The 19,059-nt window shown below is 34.8% G+C and overlaps 1 protein-coding gene across 1 annotated transcript in view; it reads left to right on the top strand.

Moving 5' to 3' along the window:
• Positions 1–19,059, top strand: part of LOC111045546 (probable methyltransferase TARBP1) — a 38,544-nt gene that overhangs the window by 2,236 nt on the left and 17,249 nt on the right. Inside the window, exons 2-6 of the mRNA XM_039429593.1 lie at positions 969–1,135; positions 2,922–2,993; positions 8,084–8,351; positions 9,654–9,806; positions 16,998–17,153. Coding sequence (XP_039285527.1) covers positions 969–1,135; positions 2,922–2,993; positions 8,084–8,351; positions 9,654–9,806; positions 16,998–17,153 — 816 coding nt within the window. The remainder of the gene's footprint in view (positions 1–968; positions 1,136–2,921; positions 2,994–8,083; positions 8,352–9,653; positions 9,807–16,997; positions 17,154–19,059) is intronic.

Below are 19,059 nucleotides of genomic sequence, written 5' to 3'. Positions count from 1 at the left end.
GCAGTTACTTATATAAAACTCCCTCTTCTTAAAATTCTAATAATTAGAGAAGAGCGTTTCCAGAATTCAAGTTATTTCCTCTAAAAAATATTGCAATGTATACTCTACTAGATATGTAGATATTCCTGTACTGTTCTGCATTGTTTCCTGTATTATTTCTTATACTGTTCTGTAAATAGTTTCCTGTTCAGAACTTTGCAACATTGTTGGTGCATCCTACTATCAATAATAATAATGTTCACTTTTTGTGTAGTTGAGAAGTTGATATTGTGGTAATTATTCATATTGAATAAAGAAGATTAAAAAATTGTCAAATAACCACAGATTTATTGATACTTAGAAAGACCGGTTTCGGTTATTACACCATTGTCAATCTCTGATAAACAATCATGATAATTACAGGAGTGGCCGTAGTCGAGTGGATCAGATGCTGGCTTTATGATTCAGAGGCCCGGGTTCAAATCCCGGCCCGGGCAAGATATTTATCTCGGGCCACTCCCGTGTTTCGGATGGACACGTTAAGCCGTCGGTCCCGGCTGCCTAAAAAGCAGTCGTTAGGTCATGTCAGAGGCCCTGAAATTGATCAGCTGTGACCTGAAAACTCTGACACCAGACCTGAGCCAGCCAGGCTACTCGATATTATTATTATGGTTATTACACAATTGTTAATCTTTGATAAACAATCAGAGTTTATCAGAGATTGACAATGGTGTAATAACCGAAATCGGTCTTTCTAAGTATCATTAAATCTCTGGTTTTTGACAATTTCTTACTCTTCTTCATTCAATAATAATTTCTCTGAATGCCAATGATTTGTATCTGGAGGATTCTATTCACAAATACAGATACATATATATCAAATGCAAGAGATTACTAAAAATAATTCCAATCCTAATTATGTCACCCCACTATAATATTATTGTTATATGAGTATTCAACTATGACTTTTTTATCTTCTTCTGTTGCAGTATGCGAATAATATTCTAGAGCTCGGTGAAACCGTGGGTGGATTGAGTAATTGCCTTTTCAAGCACCTGAATGAAGAGATTGACACACCCGAGGCACTCAATAAACTTCCAAACGATCTTTTGGTGAAAGCTCTGGTCTTTGGTCCTGTGCACAGGAAGGATTTGAGGTGATCAACGTTACTATAATCATATAATCTATCATCAACGTTAACCAACGTTACTGTAATCGTGTAATCTATTTCAACGTTATCAACGTTAATCAACGTCATGTAATCTATTTTTAACGTTATTAACAACGTTACTGAAATCGTGTAAACTATTTCAACGTTATCAACGTCATGTAATCTATTTTTAACGTTATTATCAACGTTACTGCAATCGTGTAATCTATTTCAACGTTATCAACGTCACGTAATCGTGTAATCCTATTTTCAACGTCAATCAACGTTACTGTAATCTATTTTCAACACTATCAACGCTACTGTAATCGTGTTATCTATTTTCAGAGAACGGAAAGTTTTTTCCAATTGTGAAGATATTGATAACTTTCTGTAAGAAAACACCAGTACTGAAGGATCATCATAATTAAAAGTAGCATGGAATAAAGTGACCCGTAATAGGAAAGAAATATGGTTCATTACGTGCAGTTAGGAATTGAGTCTTCTGTGTGAATGAGATTTAGTATTTAGACAAGGAACCGAATGCTCGAATAAAGGTATAGTGGAAACTGTTTGGATATAATTTTTTGACCCCACAGCTCTTAATTTGAAAGCTGCATTTTTATTTTTGGCTTATCGACATGGTTTGTCAAGTGAGGTGTCAGGTGAGGCGCATTGTTTCCAAAATATTGTTTCCAAATATTGTTTTGTGTGTTTTGAATTGTAAATTGAGTGTGTAATTGATGAATGTTAAGTGACACATAACCTAGCTACTTTGGACTGTTGTATAAATTAGAATTGGAACCGTTTTGGGCTTATAAGCCTGTGGTACTTTTCTGTAAGTTGTGTAATTCTCATTGATTCAATAAATAAATAAATAAAAATATAAGCGTGTAAGGAAAAAAGCAACTCTCAAACCACCCCTCATCTTGTCTTTTTTCTTCAGGGCTACTCTTAATATAAATGAAAATTAAAAATCCAAGTACCCTTTCAAAATTTGTTCGATCAAAATATAAAATCAAATTATATTCAATTTATCTATTTAATTATTTGTTAAATCAAATGCTGCTGAAACATGTCGTCATTGAACAATTTTAAAAGGGTACTTGGATTTCTAGTTTTTATTTACACCCCTTATCTCTTTAGTTCAAGGGGTGTGGATTAGGACTTTCTATAGGTTCACTTCCCAACTAGTCCCTACAAAGTTGCAAATATATGTATGTATAGACCTACATTTATAAGAGATTGCATTATCCAAAACATTCGGTACATCATTTAAGATTTAAAGGAATTGTGGAGGAAAAACTCAGTAACAACATAAATAATTTATTGTCAATGTAAATTTAATTATACAGGAATTTCACTTTTTGTGTAATTGAGAAGTTGATATTGTGGTAATTATTCATATTAAATGAAAAAGACTAAGAAGTTGTAAAAAAACACAGATTTATTGATACTTAGAAAGACCGTTTTCGGTTATTACACCATTGTCAATCTCTGATAATCTCTGAGGATTTTGGTTTTTGGAGTTTCTCAGAGATTGAAAATGGTGTAATACCCGAAACCGGTCTTTCTAATAAATCTGTGGGTTTTTGACAATTTCTTAGTCTTTTTCATTTAATATACAAGAATTGAACTGTTAACATGATTGGTATTGAAGGGGAAACAACTACTTGAAATACTCATAATACAAATTTCAATGACATTACTAGCATAGCGACATAAACAGAAAAACTGTTATAGATAACTTTTATGAAAACAGAAGCGTAAATTTTTAATGACTGATTTATTTCAGGATCGAGAGCGAAGTCTGCAATTTTATAAAATCCAAAGATGGTGATTACTCGATCAACATTCTTAAACCACTGTGAGTACTTTCTTCATGTTTATCTGTTGAACCTCATTGGAAAAGCAAAGTAATTTGAAAAATGAGGTAGCCATTAAGAAGTTGGTCGGTGGGCGGAGGGCATAATACACATTATTTTTCAATTTTAAAATTGAAAATTTTTTTAAACTACAATCTTCAACAGGTATAAAGAAATTATCTTAAATAGGGAATGGCTCCTACACAACCGATTTAAATTTTATTGGTTTCAGTTTGAGACCATATACATCAGTGGATTCACGGTTGAACCAAATCAGTTGCAAGTGTTTAACTACTAATTGGTGGTTCCAAATTGTAATCAATGAAACTAAAATCTGTTGCTCCCCACTTGAATTTCATAGCAACCGCTGGCTATTCTAGTTTTGAAGAAGGCGTTGCACCATGGGCAATCTATATTGTAATGTACCTTGGAGTTGATTGTTCTGTTCCACACTTTTATAAATCTCGAGATTTTTATCTTTGAACACCCATAGATCCTAATTCATTACAAGTAATGCAATTTTCATTTTAAGATACTTTATTGCATAATGTTTTTACCTCTACTACTTATATGATGTTACCTATGCGATTTTCAAAATAAGCTGCCTGTAATTGAAAATGCTTATAAATAACTACACTTCTACAACTACAAACACTCAAATAGCTACATCTAAAATGATGATTCTAAAACGCACCGTTCCTGTTTTGCAAAATCATCGCGTTATGCATTGTAAATAATAAAATTAATGAGATAAATACTTTTTGTGGTCTTGTAATCACATTAAGAATATAAAATACTAAATTCTGATGTGTGAATATACAAATACGTTTGTAGATATCATCATAGAGAAACAATAGCATAAGTAGATATCCCATGGTATAGGGAGTTTATGTCGCAACTTTTACTGTTATCTCAAGCCGATAGTCCATGTAGTTCTTTCCCGTGAAGCTGTGTGACGCTGTTAGTCTCTCGTATTGTGCCGTTCATACACTCTCACCCGGTCAAAACAGTAAAAATCGACAATAATCAACAGTAATCGACAATAATCTGCTGGAGTTAATAGTACCGTAAAAGTTGCGACATAAACGCCTTATACCATGGGATATCTACATACGCTATTGTTTCTCTATGATATCATCCAGCAGAAGTGGTAACATAATCATTTAACATAGTTAACATATTTATCATAGTTCTATCACCGTTGTATTAGATAATTTTTTAAAAGTATTCATCATTGTATAATTTTAGAAGAATGGTGCACCAGAGAAACTTACTTATTTGAAAAAAATCCTGCGCGGTGAATTGTTCGCGTAGAGAGGCAGGAGGGGGTGCATCTGGAGGGGAAGGTTCTCAAATGTATCCTCCCTCAAGTAAGTAGCCATCATGCTCTGGTCTAGAGAGCAGTAGTTGAGAGCTTCTTTTCTAATGGTCGGTCACTTGCTGTTGCTACGGAACGTGCCTTCTGCGCTCGATTTGAAATTCCTCCTCACAGACTCGGCCGTAATTCGATTCTGTCGTGGGTTAACTCATTTCGAGAGTGTGGAAGTGTCGCGAAAACCAGAAATGGACTTCAACAAGACATTAGAACTCCAGAAAATATAGAAAGAGTGAGGCAGTCAGTTGTACGTTCTCCCGGCGTTCGGCTCACAAACACGTAGCTGCTATAGCAATTCCTGATTCCATGCTCGACGAATTTTCCGTGAAGACTTTCAATTTCATCTCTATAAACTGGCTGTTGTTCAAGAATTGACTGAACGTGATTTTGCTGCCCGTCAAAATGCATGTGATATGCTGATTGACAACTTGCCGCGGTCATTTTTTTCAATGACGAGGCTCATTTCCACATGCGTTTCCTCAATGTGATTTTTTGTAGGGTTATTTGAAATCCCTGGTTCATGTCGATCGACCACGGTCCATAGTACACCTCAAGAACAACATTCGCGACGCCATTACCAACATACCGATTGATATACTGCAACGAGGGTATACAAATTTCAAAAATCGAAGTCACCAGTGTATGGCAATGGGGGTCGCCATTAATCTGATGTCATTTTCAAGACTGCATGAAAAAAAATTGGTAAATTGTTTTCTTATATAGAAAAAGATTAAAACAATAACTAGAGTACTTTTGTTTTTATTGACCTTTCAAATAAGTAAGTTTCACTGGCGCACTTTGTATAAAGAAAGTATCTTGAATAGGGAATGGCTCCTACACAACCGATTTCAATTTTATTGGTTTCAGTTTGAGACCATATTATACATCAGTGGATTCACGGTTGAACCAAATCAGTTGCAAGTGTTTAATTACTAATTGGTGGTTCCAAATTGTAATCAATGAAACTAGAATCTGTTGCTTCCCACTTGAATTTCATAGCAACCGCTGGCTATTCTAGTTTTGAAGACGTTGCACCATGGGCAATCTATATTGTAATGTACCTTGGAGTTGATTGTTCTGTTCCACACTTTTATAAATCTCGAGATTTTTATCTTTGAACACCCATAGATCCCAATTCATTACAAGTAATGCAATTTTCATTTTAAGATACTTTATTGCATAATGTTTTTACCTCTACTACTTATATGTTGTTACCTATGTGATTTTCAAAATAAGCTGCCTGTAATTGAAAATGCTTATAAATAACTACACTTTTACAACTACAAACTCTCAAATAGCTACATCTAAAATGATGATTCTAAAACGCACCGTTCCTGTTTTGCAAAATCATCGTCTTATGCATTGTAAATAATAAAATTAATGAGATATAGTTATTTGTATATCTAGAGTGAAAAGTACGACTTTTTCTCCCTGTGGGAAAAAGTTTGAGGCGAAGCCGAGTGCAGCAATTTTCCTGAGGGAGAAAAAGAATTTTTCGCTCGTGATGTACACAACATTTTTCCTCCATCTACATTTTTTCATAGAAACTGCAAATAAAATCATTCTAATAACTTACGTATTGGTGATAATGATTCCTAACAACATAACCTAAATCTAAAACCTAAAAACCGGTCGTCTGATTGGCACTGCCGATTGCGCTATCTATCGGCAAAAGATGTAACAATTATATCAGCTGAGCAGCTACCAAAAATGGCTGACTCCAGATCACGCGGTTCAGATTTGAATTGCAGATCAAAAATATTTGTTGGCTGGTATTTTGAATAAAATAAAATATTTTAAAAATTGTATAAATTTTTATCGTCCACTAATATTAAGAATATAATAATTATCATACAAACATATATTTCATGAGTTAATCAAATTTCTGGTTGTGGTATTGAATTCAGTTGACTCAATGACAGACACCTCTATTATGCTTTCTCATCTGAGCTTAGACCTTCTAACCTATTACAATGTAAGTTTCAAAATAGAGATGTTCCCCATGTTACTTAAATGGAGTCACTTTTACTCCCTAGGGAGTTTTTCTGTTTTTCACTACCGAGAGCGAAAAAGTGACACTTTAGTATTAGGTTTCAGGGAGTAAAGTAAGTACTTTAGACAGTAGGTGGAGGAAAAATACTTTTTGTGGTCTTGTAATCACATTAAGAATATAAAATACTAAATTCTGATGTGTGAATATACAAATACGTTTGTAGATATCATCATAGAGAAACAATAGCATAAGTAGATATCCCATGGTATAGGGAGTTTATGTCGCAACTTTTACTGTTATCTCAAGCCGATAGTCCATGTAGTTCTTTCCCGTGAAGCTGTGTGACGCTGTTAGTCATATTGTGCCGTTTATACACTCTCACCCGGTCAAAACAGTAAAAATCGACAATAATCAACAGTAATCGACAATAATCTGCTGGTGTTAATAGTACCGTAAAAGTTGCGACATAAACGCCTTATACCATGGGATATCTACTTACGCTATTGTTTCTCTATGATATCATCCAGCAGAAGTGGTAACATAATCATTTAACATAGTTAACATATTTATCATAGTTCTATCACCGTTGTATTAGATAATTTTTTAAAAGTATTCATCATTGTATAATTTCAGAAGAATATCTTCACTTTTAAATTTTTATTTGAAAAAACAGTTTTATTTTTGTCACATCCACATTTACTAGTAGTTCTGTGAACAATAGACCTCACGCAGTATTCTCATCCACAAGTACCTGATTGAAACTGTAGACCTTATGGAAATACGGCAATAGACTGGCTTCTCCACACATCTGTGTAATCACTTGTCAGCTGATTTATGATGAATAATTATTATTCTATGGTCTGATCTTTAATCTTATATTGGCGTATGAAGGAGGCTCCTTTTTCCTTTTATATTATCCTTGAAATGCAAAATTTCCAAAAACCTTGTATATACGTCGACGCGCAATTGAAAAAGGAACATACCTGTCAAATTTCATGAAAATCTATTACCGCGTTTCGCCGTGAATGCGCAACATATAAACATTTAAACATTAAGAGAAATGCCAAACCGTCGACTTGAATCTTAGACCTCACTTCGCTCGGTCAATTATTATTACTATTGTTATTTATGGCGCTTAGTTGTATATATGTGAGCTCCATTGAAACTCATACAACATGCCATCTGTCAATAACATACATGTTACATACAAGATTTATTTTAGTTAATACATTTTCAATATATTAATTTTCTTAAAAACCTATACGTCTAAACTACCAGACAAGGACCTCAATTCTCAAGTCTATTTTATTAGACTTGTACAGTTAGGACTGCAGTTTCGTGTTTTTAAGATGTGTTGGTTTCAACACGAAACTCTGCAGTTCTGTGTACAATTAGTGTAATAGTAGATGTGACAAAAACAAAACTGTGTTTTTTCAATTCCACATTAATAAATAAATAAAATGTTTATTTCCCAAAAAAATTAAAACTACAACATCAATTACACAAAATATTAGATAAATTACAATATTACATACAATAGTTAGTTACAAAAAATTCTTATAATGTGTCCTCTACTTGTTCAGTTTTCTGTGGAAATTGATCCACTATGGCGTACCATGTTCTAGAGTAGGTTTTGATAGTTTTTTTTGTGCGTATTATTAATTAATTACATTATCAACTCTTATTCAACAAATTTTATCAAAATTTAATTTTCTAATTTCCAGCACCGGTGACCGAGACGACTGTGAGGTCCGATTGTACGTACTGAATATGATTCTGAATGTGTGTAGTGGGAAAAATGGAGAGATCACTTCGCCAAGAACACTGATCTCTGTAATGGAAAGTCTGATAGAAGAGGATTCTAGAATAAGTGAGAAGAAGAAACGGTATTATGGAGATTCACATCATCATAGGGTCAAAAACAGGATTGTGCAAGTGCTCCTAGTTCTAGAACATGTTTTGTTCAAATCCGAATCATCGTCTTCTTCAGAGGTTTGTATTAGAAGCTCTTTGGTTTCATTGTGCAACTGCCTAGTAGATACGGTAATTTTCAATTCTATCGTGGTTACAAAATGAAACATCAACTAAATTAATTTTAAAACTAGTGAAGACTTAACTATACTTGTACAGTAGAGGTTATTTCACACCGCCGTAGCGTAGATCGAAATTCGTATTTTAAATATCGTGGCTGTCGTTGCTCCTAATGTCAATCCACGCTACGCCGGTTTGAAATGTTTAGGAGACGTATCTACCAATGTTAACCAATCTGTCAACCGGCGTAGTGTAGATTAACATTAGGAGATATGACGGCTAAGTCCCGGTTGCGGTTAAATTCTAATCTTGATTAATTCCACGAGAATGAATCAGAGAAGGCCTTTTTGATAAGACGGCTTCTCTTATTGGTTCTTGTAGAATTAATCATGGTTGAAATTTAACCGGCTTTTGTGCAACCGGCACTAAAATACGTATTTCAAGCTACGCTACGGCGGTGTGAAATAGCCACTAATGTAATACAATAATTTAATTGATTTATGCATTATGAAAAGAGCCTTCCATACATGGGCACTATAGACTCTAGTTGGGAAACAGAATAAATGAATAATTCATAGATGAAGTGAGAGGGAAATGGCCCGGTCGTACAAAAGCTTGTTAGATTTTAATCATGTTTCAATGCCACGAAAACCAATCAATCACTGGAGACTTTTTCGAAAAGTAGGCTTCTCTGATTGGTTCTCGTGGAATTAATCACGGTTAAAATTAAACAGGTTTTTGTACAACTGAGTCCCGGTTGCACAAAAGCCGGTTAAATTTTAACCGTGATTAATTTCACGAGAACCAATCAGATAAGGCCTTCTTGATAAGAAGCTTCTCTGATTGGTTATCGTGGAATTAATCACGGTTAAAATTTAACAGGCTTTTCTACAACTGAAACATCATACTATTAAAATTCAAAATTTTTAGTTTAGTCTTTAGTTTTGAAGTGGAAATTGGACTTTTTGAAGTGAAAGTGAAATCTTTACCTTATTCTTTTTCGACACTTGTATTTGTAAAAATTTGGGAGAAGACAGTTTTGGGCTATGCCTGTTGTCTTCTCCCAATCATATTATATTTATTATAATTATGATCTGTAATGACAATGGAATAAATAAATATACTATACTGTATTTACCTGATTCTTGAACACTGTTTAGTCTATCATTATTCAGATTTTATGAATGAAGTTCTATGGCTGATTTTTATTTTTGAAGAGTTACAAGCATACAATAATTATTTATTTCTTTTGGATTCATCAAGGTGTTTTATGAGAAACTTCTGGATTGGCTGTCGGACAACTTATCAAGAGAGAGTCATCAACCCAGTATTCGCTATCAGCTTCAATGGCTGTTTGTACGCTGCTTGCTCCACAAACCATCTCACCTTCCAAAATTCTGGATTATGTTTGAAAAGGTGAGCGTGAATTGGAATGAAAATAGAAGAGCGAAATTGGTTTCATTAGAGAAGTCTGAATATAAAGTTTTCTTCCCGACATGTTCAGTCGCCATCATGCATTGGACCAATGAGAAGCGCGCATTTGCCGTTGAGACTTATTTTTCGAGCGGATGTTCTGTGATCACAACCCAGCGCACATTTCGAAATCGCTTTAATTCAACCCCTTTGGCTCCTGCCCCGGACCGGAAATCAATTTTTACGTGGGTCACTACGTTCAGACAAACTGCAAGTGCGACAAGACGAAGAACTGAAGTCCCTTGGCCCATTAGGTCACCTGAGAACATTGAGGCAGTGAGAGTTTCAATGTTGCGATCACCACAGCGTTCTGCGCGCAAACATGCGTCTGCTCTTGGACTTTCCGATCGTTCTGTGAGACGAATTTCTCATGATGATCCTAATTTCCATCCATACAAGATGGCAATTGTGCAGTAACTTTTTTGAACGTGACTTCAATTGAGGGAACACTTTTCATTTCAATTTGGAGTGGCCAGCCCGATCTCCTAATTTGAAACCTTGTGATTTTTTTCTGTAGGGGTTGTGAACGTACTTTTATCTGTGATCTGTCCATAAAATGTTTAAAACACAATCTTGTGCTAAGATCCAACGGCAAAACTGCATCATTGAAACAGTATCAGGTTCATTCAACTCTTGAACTGGGGTTTCATGAAATAGTCGAAAGTTATTCTACTTCAATATTCTTTGAACTATCATTCTTGAAACATCCAACATTCCAGCTGCCCGCCGGATGCTGAATCGAGAATTCTGCTCAAAATACTTTAGAATAAGATTCTCAAAAGCTTCAGAAATTAAGACGGGCCTCTCGTACCTTGAAACTGATCCTAGACCTTTACTATCTTGACATCTGTCAATCTTATAAACATGTTATGAGATGAGTGTTTCGGCCAGGAAAACGTCTCCTGTATACTCTCTCTGCCTCTCTTGAATTGCATCCACACTCTCCATACACCAATAACATGTTCAAGTACTCAATCAAGGTAAATTTCATGATAATGAACGCGAACACTTCTCTACAAAGTTAATACATATCATGCCAATTAACTGGAAAGCACACTGAAAACTATATACTAAAAATAGGCTGAAACATACACTTCTTGTTATTTTATTAAGGATTTATGGTACGGAAAATAATGCAAGTTATTGAAAAAGTCTCATCATTGTAGAATGTTAAAATGTTGATAAAAACTCGTGAATATTGTCAGAGAGAAATCAGGTGATTTCACCATTTGGATCACCACTTGATGCATGCTGTTTGTGAATTTCCTCATTTTGAAGGTGTTCATCCCAGATATTAGCAGTTTTGAACACTTTATCATGAAACTTATCTTTTCGAGTTTATACTCATTCGAAAGCTTATTGAATGGAGAAGTTTTTGGAATATTGAAACTACTATAATTACCCGGAGAAAAATCGAGAAAAACCGGTTTGAAATTTGACTTTGAATTTGAAGAATAGCATTTTTTCAAGTTGAAGCCCTAATAAAAAACTACAAAATATCTAACAACATATAAAATTACATTAATCTTGTTTGAAATGTTTTTCTCTTTCCAACATGTTGAGTCGCCATCATGCATTGGACCAATGAGAAGCGCGCATTTGCCGATGAGACTTATTTTTCGAGCGGATGTTCTGTGATCACAACCCAGCGCACATTTCGAAATCGCTTTAATTCAACCCCTTTGGCTCCTGCCCCGGACCGGAAATTAATTGTTACGTGGGTCACTACGTTCAGACAAACTGCAAGAGCGACAAGACGAAGAACTAAAGTCCCTCGGCCCATTAGGTCACCTGAGAACATTGAGGCAGTGTGAGTTTCAATTTTGCGATCACCACAGCGTTCTGCGCGCAAACATGCGTCTGCTCTTGAACTTTCCGATCGTTCTGTGAGACGAATTTCTCATGATGATCTTAATTTTCATCCATACAAGATGTGTTGGAATTGTGCTGGAACTTTTTGAACGTAACTTCAATTGAAGGAACACTTTTCATTTCATTTTGGAGTGGCCAGCCCGATCTCCCAATTTGAAACCTTGTGATTTTTTCTATGGGGGTTTTTAAAATCCCTTGTTTATGTGAACCGTCCAAGGACCCTACAAGATTTGAAGACCAATATCAGGGAAGAAATTGCTAACATAACGCCTGCAATGCTGGTAGGAGTCATGACAAACGTCAGAAATCGGTTTACTCAGTGTATGGAGAATGGGGGACTTCACCTACCTGATTGATATTCAAAACTGATTGAAACAAAACTTTATGTATGTGTCTACATTACAAAGAATAAATAGAAACTTTCATATCCATACAAAGAGTTTTATTTACTTTTTTAAAAGGAAGTTTCACTGCCGCACTCTGTACAACAACAATTTAGTGAAGTTCTTCAGGTGATAGACCAACAATTTAGTCAAGTTTTTCAGGTCATTGAGCAACAACTCTCAGTGAAGTTCTTCAGGTTAATAATTATTATTAAACGAAAATCCAAATTAAATGCTGTAATTCACCCCGAAGACTTCTGCTACTGCAAATATTGACAACAGGGTAAACAGCTAGATAAGATGGAAGTGTACGTGGTGAATTACAGCATTTAATTTGGATTTTCGAATAATAATAATAATAATTAATTCATTAGCATTTGAATAATTGCAATATCTCAGTAATTTCGAATTCTTCAGTTTATAGAATAACAAGTAAGCCAAGTTCTTCAGGTCTTAACATAATCTCAATCAACTTGAAAGAACTCTTTCTCCACTCTCAGACTCAAGTCTTTGTGGAGAGTATTCACTGTTGAATGCTTGAATGAATTTTATAAATTTTTATTAGGTTTTTTGTAAATAAAAAGCTATTTGATTTGATTTGATTTATCTCTCTGGGAGGTCTGAGGCAGTCAAATTGACAATTGGGAAGGGTGAGTTAGTGGCATCAGGTCGGAAGAGAACTGTTAGTGGGGTTCCTCAGGGATCAATCCTGGGTCCTGCACGTTTCAACGTATTTATCAATATGCTGTAAATCTATTCTCTTACACTATGGGTCTCATTAGACTCAAATTGTCATATTGTATAAATAAAGAAAATTAATTTAAAATTCGTATCAAACACACTTTTGAAATGGAAACACATACTTTCTAGCAGTGGTCAACGTTTTGATCTGTTGCTGGTCATCTTCAGACTATTTATTCTTTATTTATTCATACAATAAGTACATAATTGAAATGATAGGAAGAGAAATGATACTCTATCAATGATCTGCCTCATTACACTGACTCATATCTATGCCGTGTGAGCGCTCTCGTCTATTTGAATACATTGTAATCGTTTGCACGTTTTTGTAGGTATTTGCATGATTAATTTTCGTGATCAAAATGAATAAATGAATATTTTTATTGTCACAGGATGTAAATTTACATTATAGATAGATAGATAGATGATTTAGCAGCCACTGACCTCCTCTCAAAATGGGGTGTATGGACTTGTCAATCATTTAAATTATATAACTTGAAATTTGCATTTATAAAACTGATTGTTAAACATACTCTCGAAGGTCTACGAAAAATCACCGCAACTGAAAAACTCCTGAATCGAATAGAAACACTGTCCTTCTAGTTCTGCCTTCAACTGAACGCTCAGTTTTTGAAGCGTTTGACAGGTTAAATGTGTTGGCAATGCATTGAATAGATGAATACCTACGCTGATTACCCCTTTCGCATATAACAGGGGTCTCCAACCTTTTTTATCCTAGGGCCACATTGTTAATTCTTGGGAGGCTTGGAGGGCCAATAACAAGGATGTACGTGGAATTTGACTTGTGGGGACACACACGACGGGAATTTGTGGTGTGTAAAATTATTATATTTCCATTTAAATAATATGAGGAGTTTCAAGTAGGTTTAATTGAAACACAGGAAGAAACACACCAATTCATTTCATTCTAATGCAAAGTCCAATTTATTGAGTGTAGAAAGGTCATAAGAAAACTTGACAGTGCATAAATTTAGCAAGTTAAACAAAATGATAATAATTTTTTTAATAGTAATAAGACAACTTGACAATACACGAATTTACAGAAAGTTACCAAGCTAAAAGAGAATAGCCTCCTTTTTTTAGTGAGAAGATTGCATTTCTTTTCCACTTAGAATGTCAAAACTTTGTGGTTCCGATCATTAAAATTGTTTTCAAATTTTCATCTGACATGGTAGATCTGTATTTGGATTTAACAAACTTCATTTTTGAAAATGTCTGCTCACACTTGTAGGTAGATCCAAAAAGAGAAAACATAGCTTGAGCATGGTTTTTAGAGTATTTTACTGGGAGAGACATGTACAGTCCGTGCAGACCATTTGCTAATATCTCGCAATGGTTGATCGCTGCTTGTTTACAGCTTATTTTACACTTATTAAGAAATGGAGTGGCTAGTAAGAGAAGAGTACTGAACTCACAGTTGTTGTCAAAAATGTGTATAGATATATATTTTAAAAAATCTGCAGCAATAACTCTCGGCGGGCCGGACAAAATCTATCCGCGGGCCGGATGTGGCCCGCGGGCCGTAGGTTGGAGAGCCCTGGCATATAAAACTGTGCGATGTGTTTCATCCCTGAGTACATGTCAGTGTTTGGTCTCATAGGAATGCATCATTAAACCCTTCTTAAACATCGACTCTATGACAATTCTTATATACAATTCGAGGAAATTTTATACTTCTTATAGACAATTCGATGAAATTTTAAGTTTGCCGATAGACAATGAACAGTGAAACAGCTCAGATATGAATCAGAACTATTTTAGCTCAACGGGTTCTAATCAGGGTGCGAAATGTAAGGCATTGAATGCTTGGAATTCTCGTAAAGTTCACCTATTCAGAGAGGCGGAAGCTTGCATTGTAAACGCGGCTCAACTGTACGTTCAAATTCAAGGATCTCTATTTATAGGTGATGTTGTATAGGCTATTGCTTATTAAGTAGATAAGTAGACAGTTTAATAAATAGACAAGTAGACCAGATCCACCATAACCTCTTTACAATTCACCAGTGCTTGGCCCGCGCTTCTTCCTCTTGTTGCCAACTTAATCATACAACAGTATCAACATACAATAAACAATATACAACAGGTGAAATATTCCATTCCATACAAGACAATGAAATATTCCTTCCAATTAATTAAACGTTCTAAAATTCAGTTCTATCTTCAACATTTGTTATGAATGGACTCATTTCTCTTGAAATCAAGTACAATAGCTAAAAGTGGAAAACTACATTAACTTTTTTGTATACTATAAAACATTGAAAATTATAGCGCCCTTACAAGGTTGATTGCACTTAGGCTCAACTCACACTTACGCGACTCAGGTCCAGAAGAGACGCGACTCTGACAGTCGCGGAGACTAGAATCTACTGGTCTGAGTGTCACCATTTGGAAACACATGCTCTAGACTAGAGTCGAGTCTCTTCTTGACCTGAGTCGTGTAAGTGTGAGACTAGAATCAACTGGTCTGAGTGTCACCATTTGGAAACACATGCTCTCGACTAGAGTCGAGTCTCTTCTCGACCTGAGTCGCGTAAGTGTGAGTTGAGCCTTTGAGTTATATTTTGTATAAAATACAATGAATCATGTAGATGAATTTTTGTTGAACACAAAATTATGCCTTTGCCTTGTTCGTATATATATTTTAATCTAATCTCCGTTAAGAAAAATCTGTCTAATTTTAATAAAAATACATTCACATTACACTACCTACAGTTAGATTGACTAGAACTCTAAAAAGTCATAAGTATTTTCAAATTCTTATGTTTTAATTTACTACCAGATAATTTTACCATTGAAAACGTTTTGTATTGCTGTTGATAAATGGCTCAAGTCTGAAGCTTTCTATTCTGTTGATGAGTACCTGGAATATTTCAATGTGTAAGTGTAAACTTGATCGTTTGATATAACCTACCTTGTGATATTTTACCTATTTTTGTGTTGTTGAGAAGTTGATATTGTGGTAATTATTCATATTGAATGAAAAAGACTAAAAAATTGTCAAAAAACCACAGATTTATTGATACTTAGAAAGGCCGTTTTTTTGACAATTTCTTAGTTTTTTCATACAATATTTTACCTATTATTGACGAAGCCTATTGCTTACATTTTGTAGTGTTGTTTTATGGCCAATAAAATTCTTGATTTTTGAATAAATTTTGAAAGGATTAGTCTACGATTTTCAAGTTTTAGTCTATTCAAGTAGCACTAAATATAAAAGTAAATATAGCTATGTGTATTATCTCTTTTTTGTATAGGGCTACTTGTAATAAAAATAGAAAGAAAAATAAAAATCTCAGTACCCTTTTTGAATTATTTAATCACAACATGTTTCAACATTGATGCCATTTTCAAGTGATATAAAGTAAATAAATAAATACTGCTGGAAGATTCTTATTTTGATCATATGTTAGTGTATTCATATGATTTCATGAACTAGGACTGTAAATTTTGGATTTAAATTTGCATGATTCTATCAAAAATGGGGTTATTGATGTCATTGGATGAGACGGCAATGCTTGTTGGTGGATGCCATGGAGGGGACCATTCAGGGAAGAAGAGGAAGAGGGAGAAGAAGATACAAAATGTTGGACGACATCAAGGAGGGGATGAGCTACTATGCAACGAAGCGACTGGCAGAGGATAGAAGAGAGTGGAGGGCTGCTGCCATATAGAAGGACCTGCTTACGAGCAGAAAACTATTAGAACTATTAGACAGATGTCTAATTGCAATTATACACCAATAACACCATTTTTGATAGAATCATGCAAATTTAAATCCAAAATTTACAGTCCTAGCTCATGAAATCATATGAATACACTAACATATGATCAAAATAAGAATCTTCCAGCATGCAATTAGACACCAATAACCCCATTTTTGATAAAATCATGCAAATTTAAATCGAAAATTTACAGTCCTAGCTCATGAAGTTATATGAATACACTAACATATGAGCAAAATAAGAATCTTCCAGCAGTATTTATTTACTTCATATCACTTGGAAATGGCATTAAATAATTCAAAAGGGTACTGAGATTTTTATTTTTATTTCTATTTCTATGTTTTTTTACATTGTTTTTCTTCTTAATTTCGTTTCTCATCTTAATTTATGTTTAGGGTAGCGAGGAAAGAGCAGGATGTGTTTGCTCGTACATATCAATCGCCTACCATTTGGCCGCTGTACTGAAGGATGATGAATTCAGTAGTCGATGCGTTCAAGAAATTCTTCCCTGGTGTATGGCTCAGCATTTCAACGTCAGAATGTATGCTCAAGTAGGTATTTCAAAGCTTCAACTCTGATGGTGTAGAATAATTTTTCACCTTATCACAGTACTAATTGAAAGTTGAAAATTACAATGATGAAATAATAAATTATTTCCTTCAAAATAATTTTCGTTCAACTACAAGGGTCATTCTTTTCAACCTCCGATTGGTTATTAATAAAAGACGAATGAATAAAAAAAAGAAATTTACCAAAATTTACTTACACTTATGATTATTCTCTAATATGATTGCCGTAAAGTTTGATGCATTTTCCATACCAATGGACCAGCCTACCAAAACTGTCACCTGGTCATATGGGACATATATATGAATCATATATTTATCTCATATTGATCAGGATTTTAGAGTTTTAATTTAGAAAAGTTTAATGAACAGTGTTTTTGTTTTTGAACAATTTTTGTCATCGACAGAAAGATTGTTTATTTCTTTTGTTGTCAAAATTAATGTAGCTTTTCTTTTGTTTTTAATAACAAACGTGCCGCTTGTGCAACAGATGAAAATATGTACTTGAAATGGTTTCATGTTTGGCATTGACTGAGTTATATTTTAATACCCAAAATTTTACTTTTGGTGAGTGTCAGTGTGAGAGTCAGTGTGTGAGCTCGTTTGATAGGACTGAGAGTTAAGTCCGGCTGATCCAGTGAAAAAGGCTAGATTTCGGTTCGTTTAATAGTACAATTATTCTGTCACAGATCGGGCAGTATAAAAATAATTGTATTGTTAAGGGAGACAAGTTCTGAGCCTATTCATTGGTTCAGTTAATATTTGTTCTTTTTTTTAAATACTAAAGTCGCGAAATACCAGTGGATGCCAAAGTGGGAAGCTATTTCAAAAAGGTGGGTGACTACTGAATCATTTGTTCTTAAATTTTCATAGCCACAAACATTGAATCCTCATTAGCAGCAAGCGAGTGTTTTCCCCATTAATTCATATCAAATATTGTTTTTATAATCAAATTAATCTTGTTTTGTTCAAATGTATATATGTTAGAGATTCATCAATTAAAGTTCTAGTTATTCTGTTCTTTTCTTGTTATCATAGTTTTTTCCCCTTTCATATTTGGTGTAAGCACATCGTGCTTACATATTTGGTGGAGGCTTCTCCTGCCGTTCCACATCGTGCTTACAAAACCCTCTTCATAAAATGTTGCCGCAAAGAGTAGGCTATGACGTTGTTTTGAAGCTATTTGTTGCTCTGCCTTCAAAGTCATGTCTTGAGTTTGGGGAAAAGGTATAAGTTACTATAGTGAGGTCCATGTTAAGCTGCGTACACATATACGCGCTTCCAACCCGCACCGAGCACGCTCCGCCCTCGTACCGTCCTCGTTCCTCCATCGAACCACAGTCGCTCCGCCCACGCACCCATCATGAACGTTACGGAAGATGTTAGATCTTCTCGCGTTCGAAAGTCTGTACGCACCTTAATAATGGCATTGTTTGTTTAGCAATGGTATTGCTATACTTGTCTATCATTCAACAAAGCGGATAGCGCTATCTCTTTCTCGCTTTGCTCTGTTGCCAGGTCGTCTTTCAACAATGTAGAATTAGTAAACAATTAAAAAAATATTTTATCTTAGTTATGGGATTCCATTATGAAATTATTGAAAAATACAATTTCTTTTTTAATAAAATATAATTTATTATCTCAAACGAGAATGAACAGGTAATATTACAACAATAAACCTGTATAAGCTACCGTCTATAGAAGGCATTGACAAGACAGAGGATCGGTCACTGCCATTATAACGTGGACCTCACTATAGTGGCCAAGTCAGGTTTCTTTGGTGGGTGACCGAAATTATCCCATTTTATTTGCTGGAGAAGTCGTTTAATTACACCAGCACAGTGAGTCAGAGTTGTCATGCATCACGACGATCTCGGCGGTATATAACGAT

Source organism: Nilaparvata lugens, chromosome 5 (assembly GCF_014356525.2).
Source record: "Nilaparvata lugens isolate BPH chromosome 5, ASM1435652v1, whole genome shotgun sequence".
In the NCBI taxonomy this organism is placed as follows: domain Eukaryota; kingdom Metazoa; phylum Arthropoda; class Insecta; order Hemiptera; family Delphacidae; genus Nilaparvata; species Nilaparvata lugens.
Note: the sequence above shows the minus strand (reverse complement) of the source record. Positions and strands in the feature narration are given on the sequence as shown.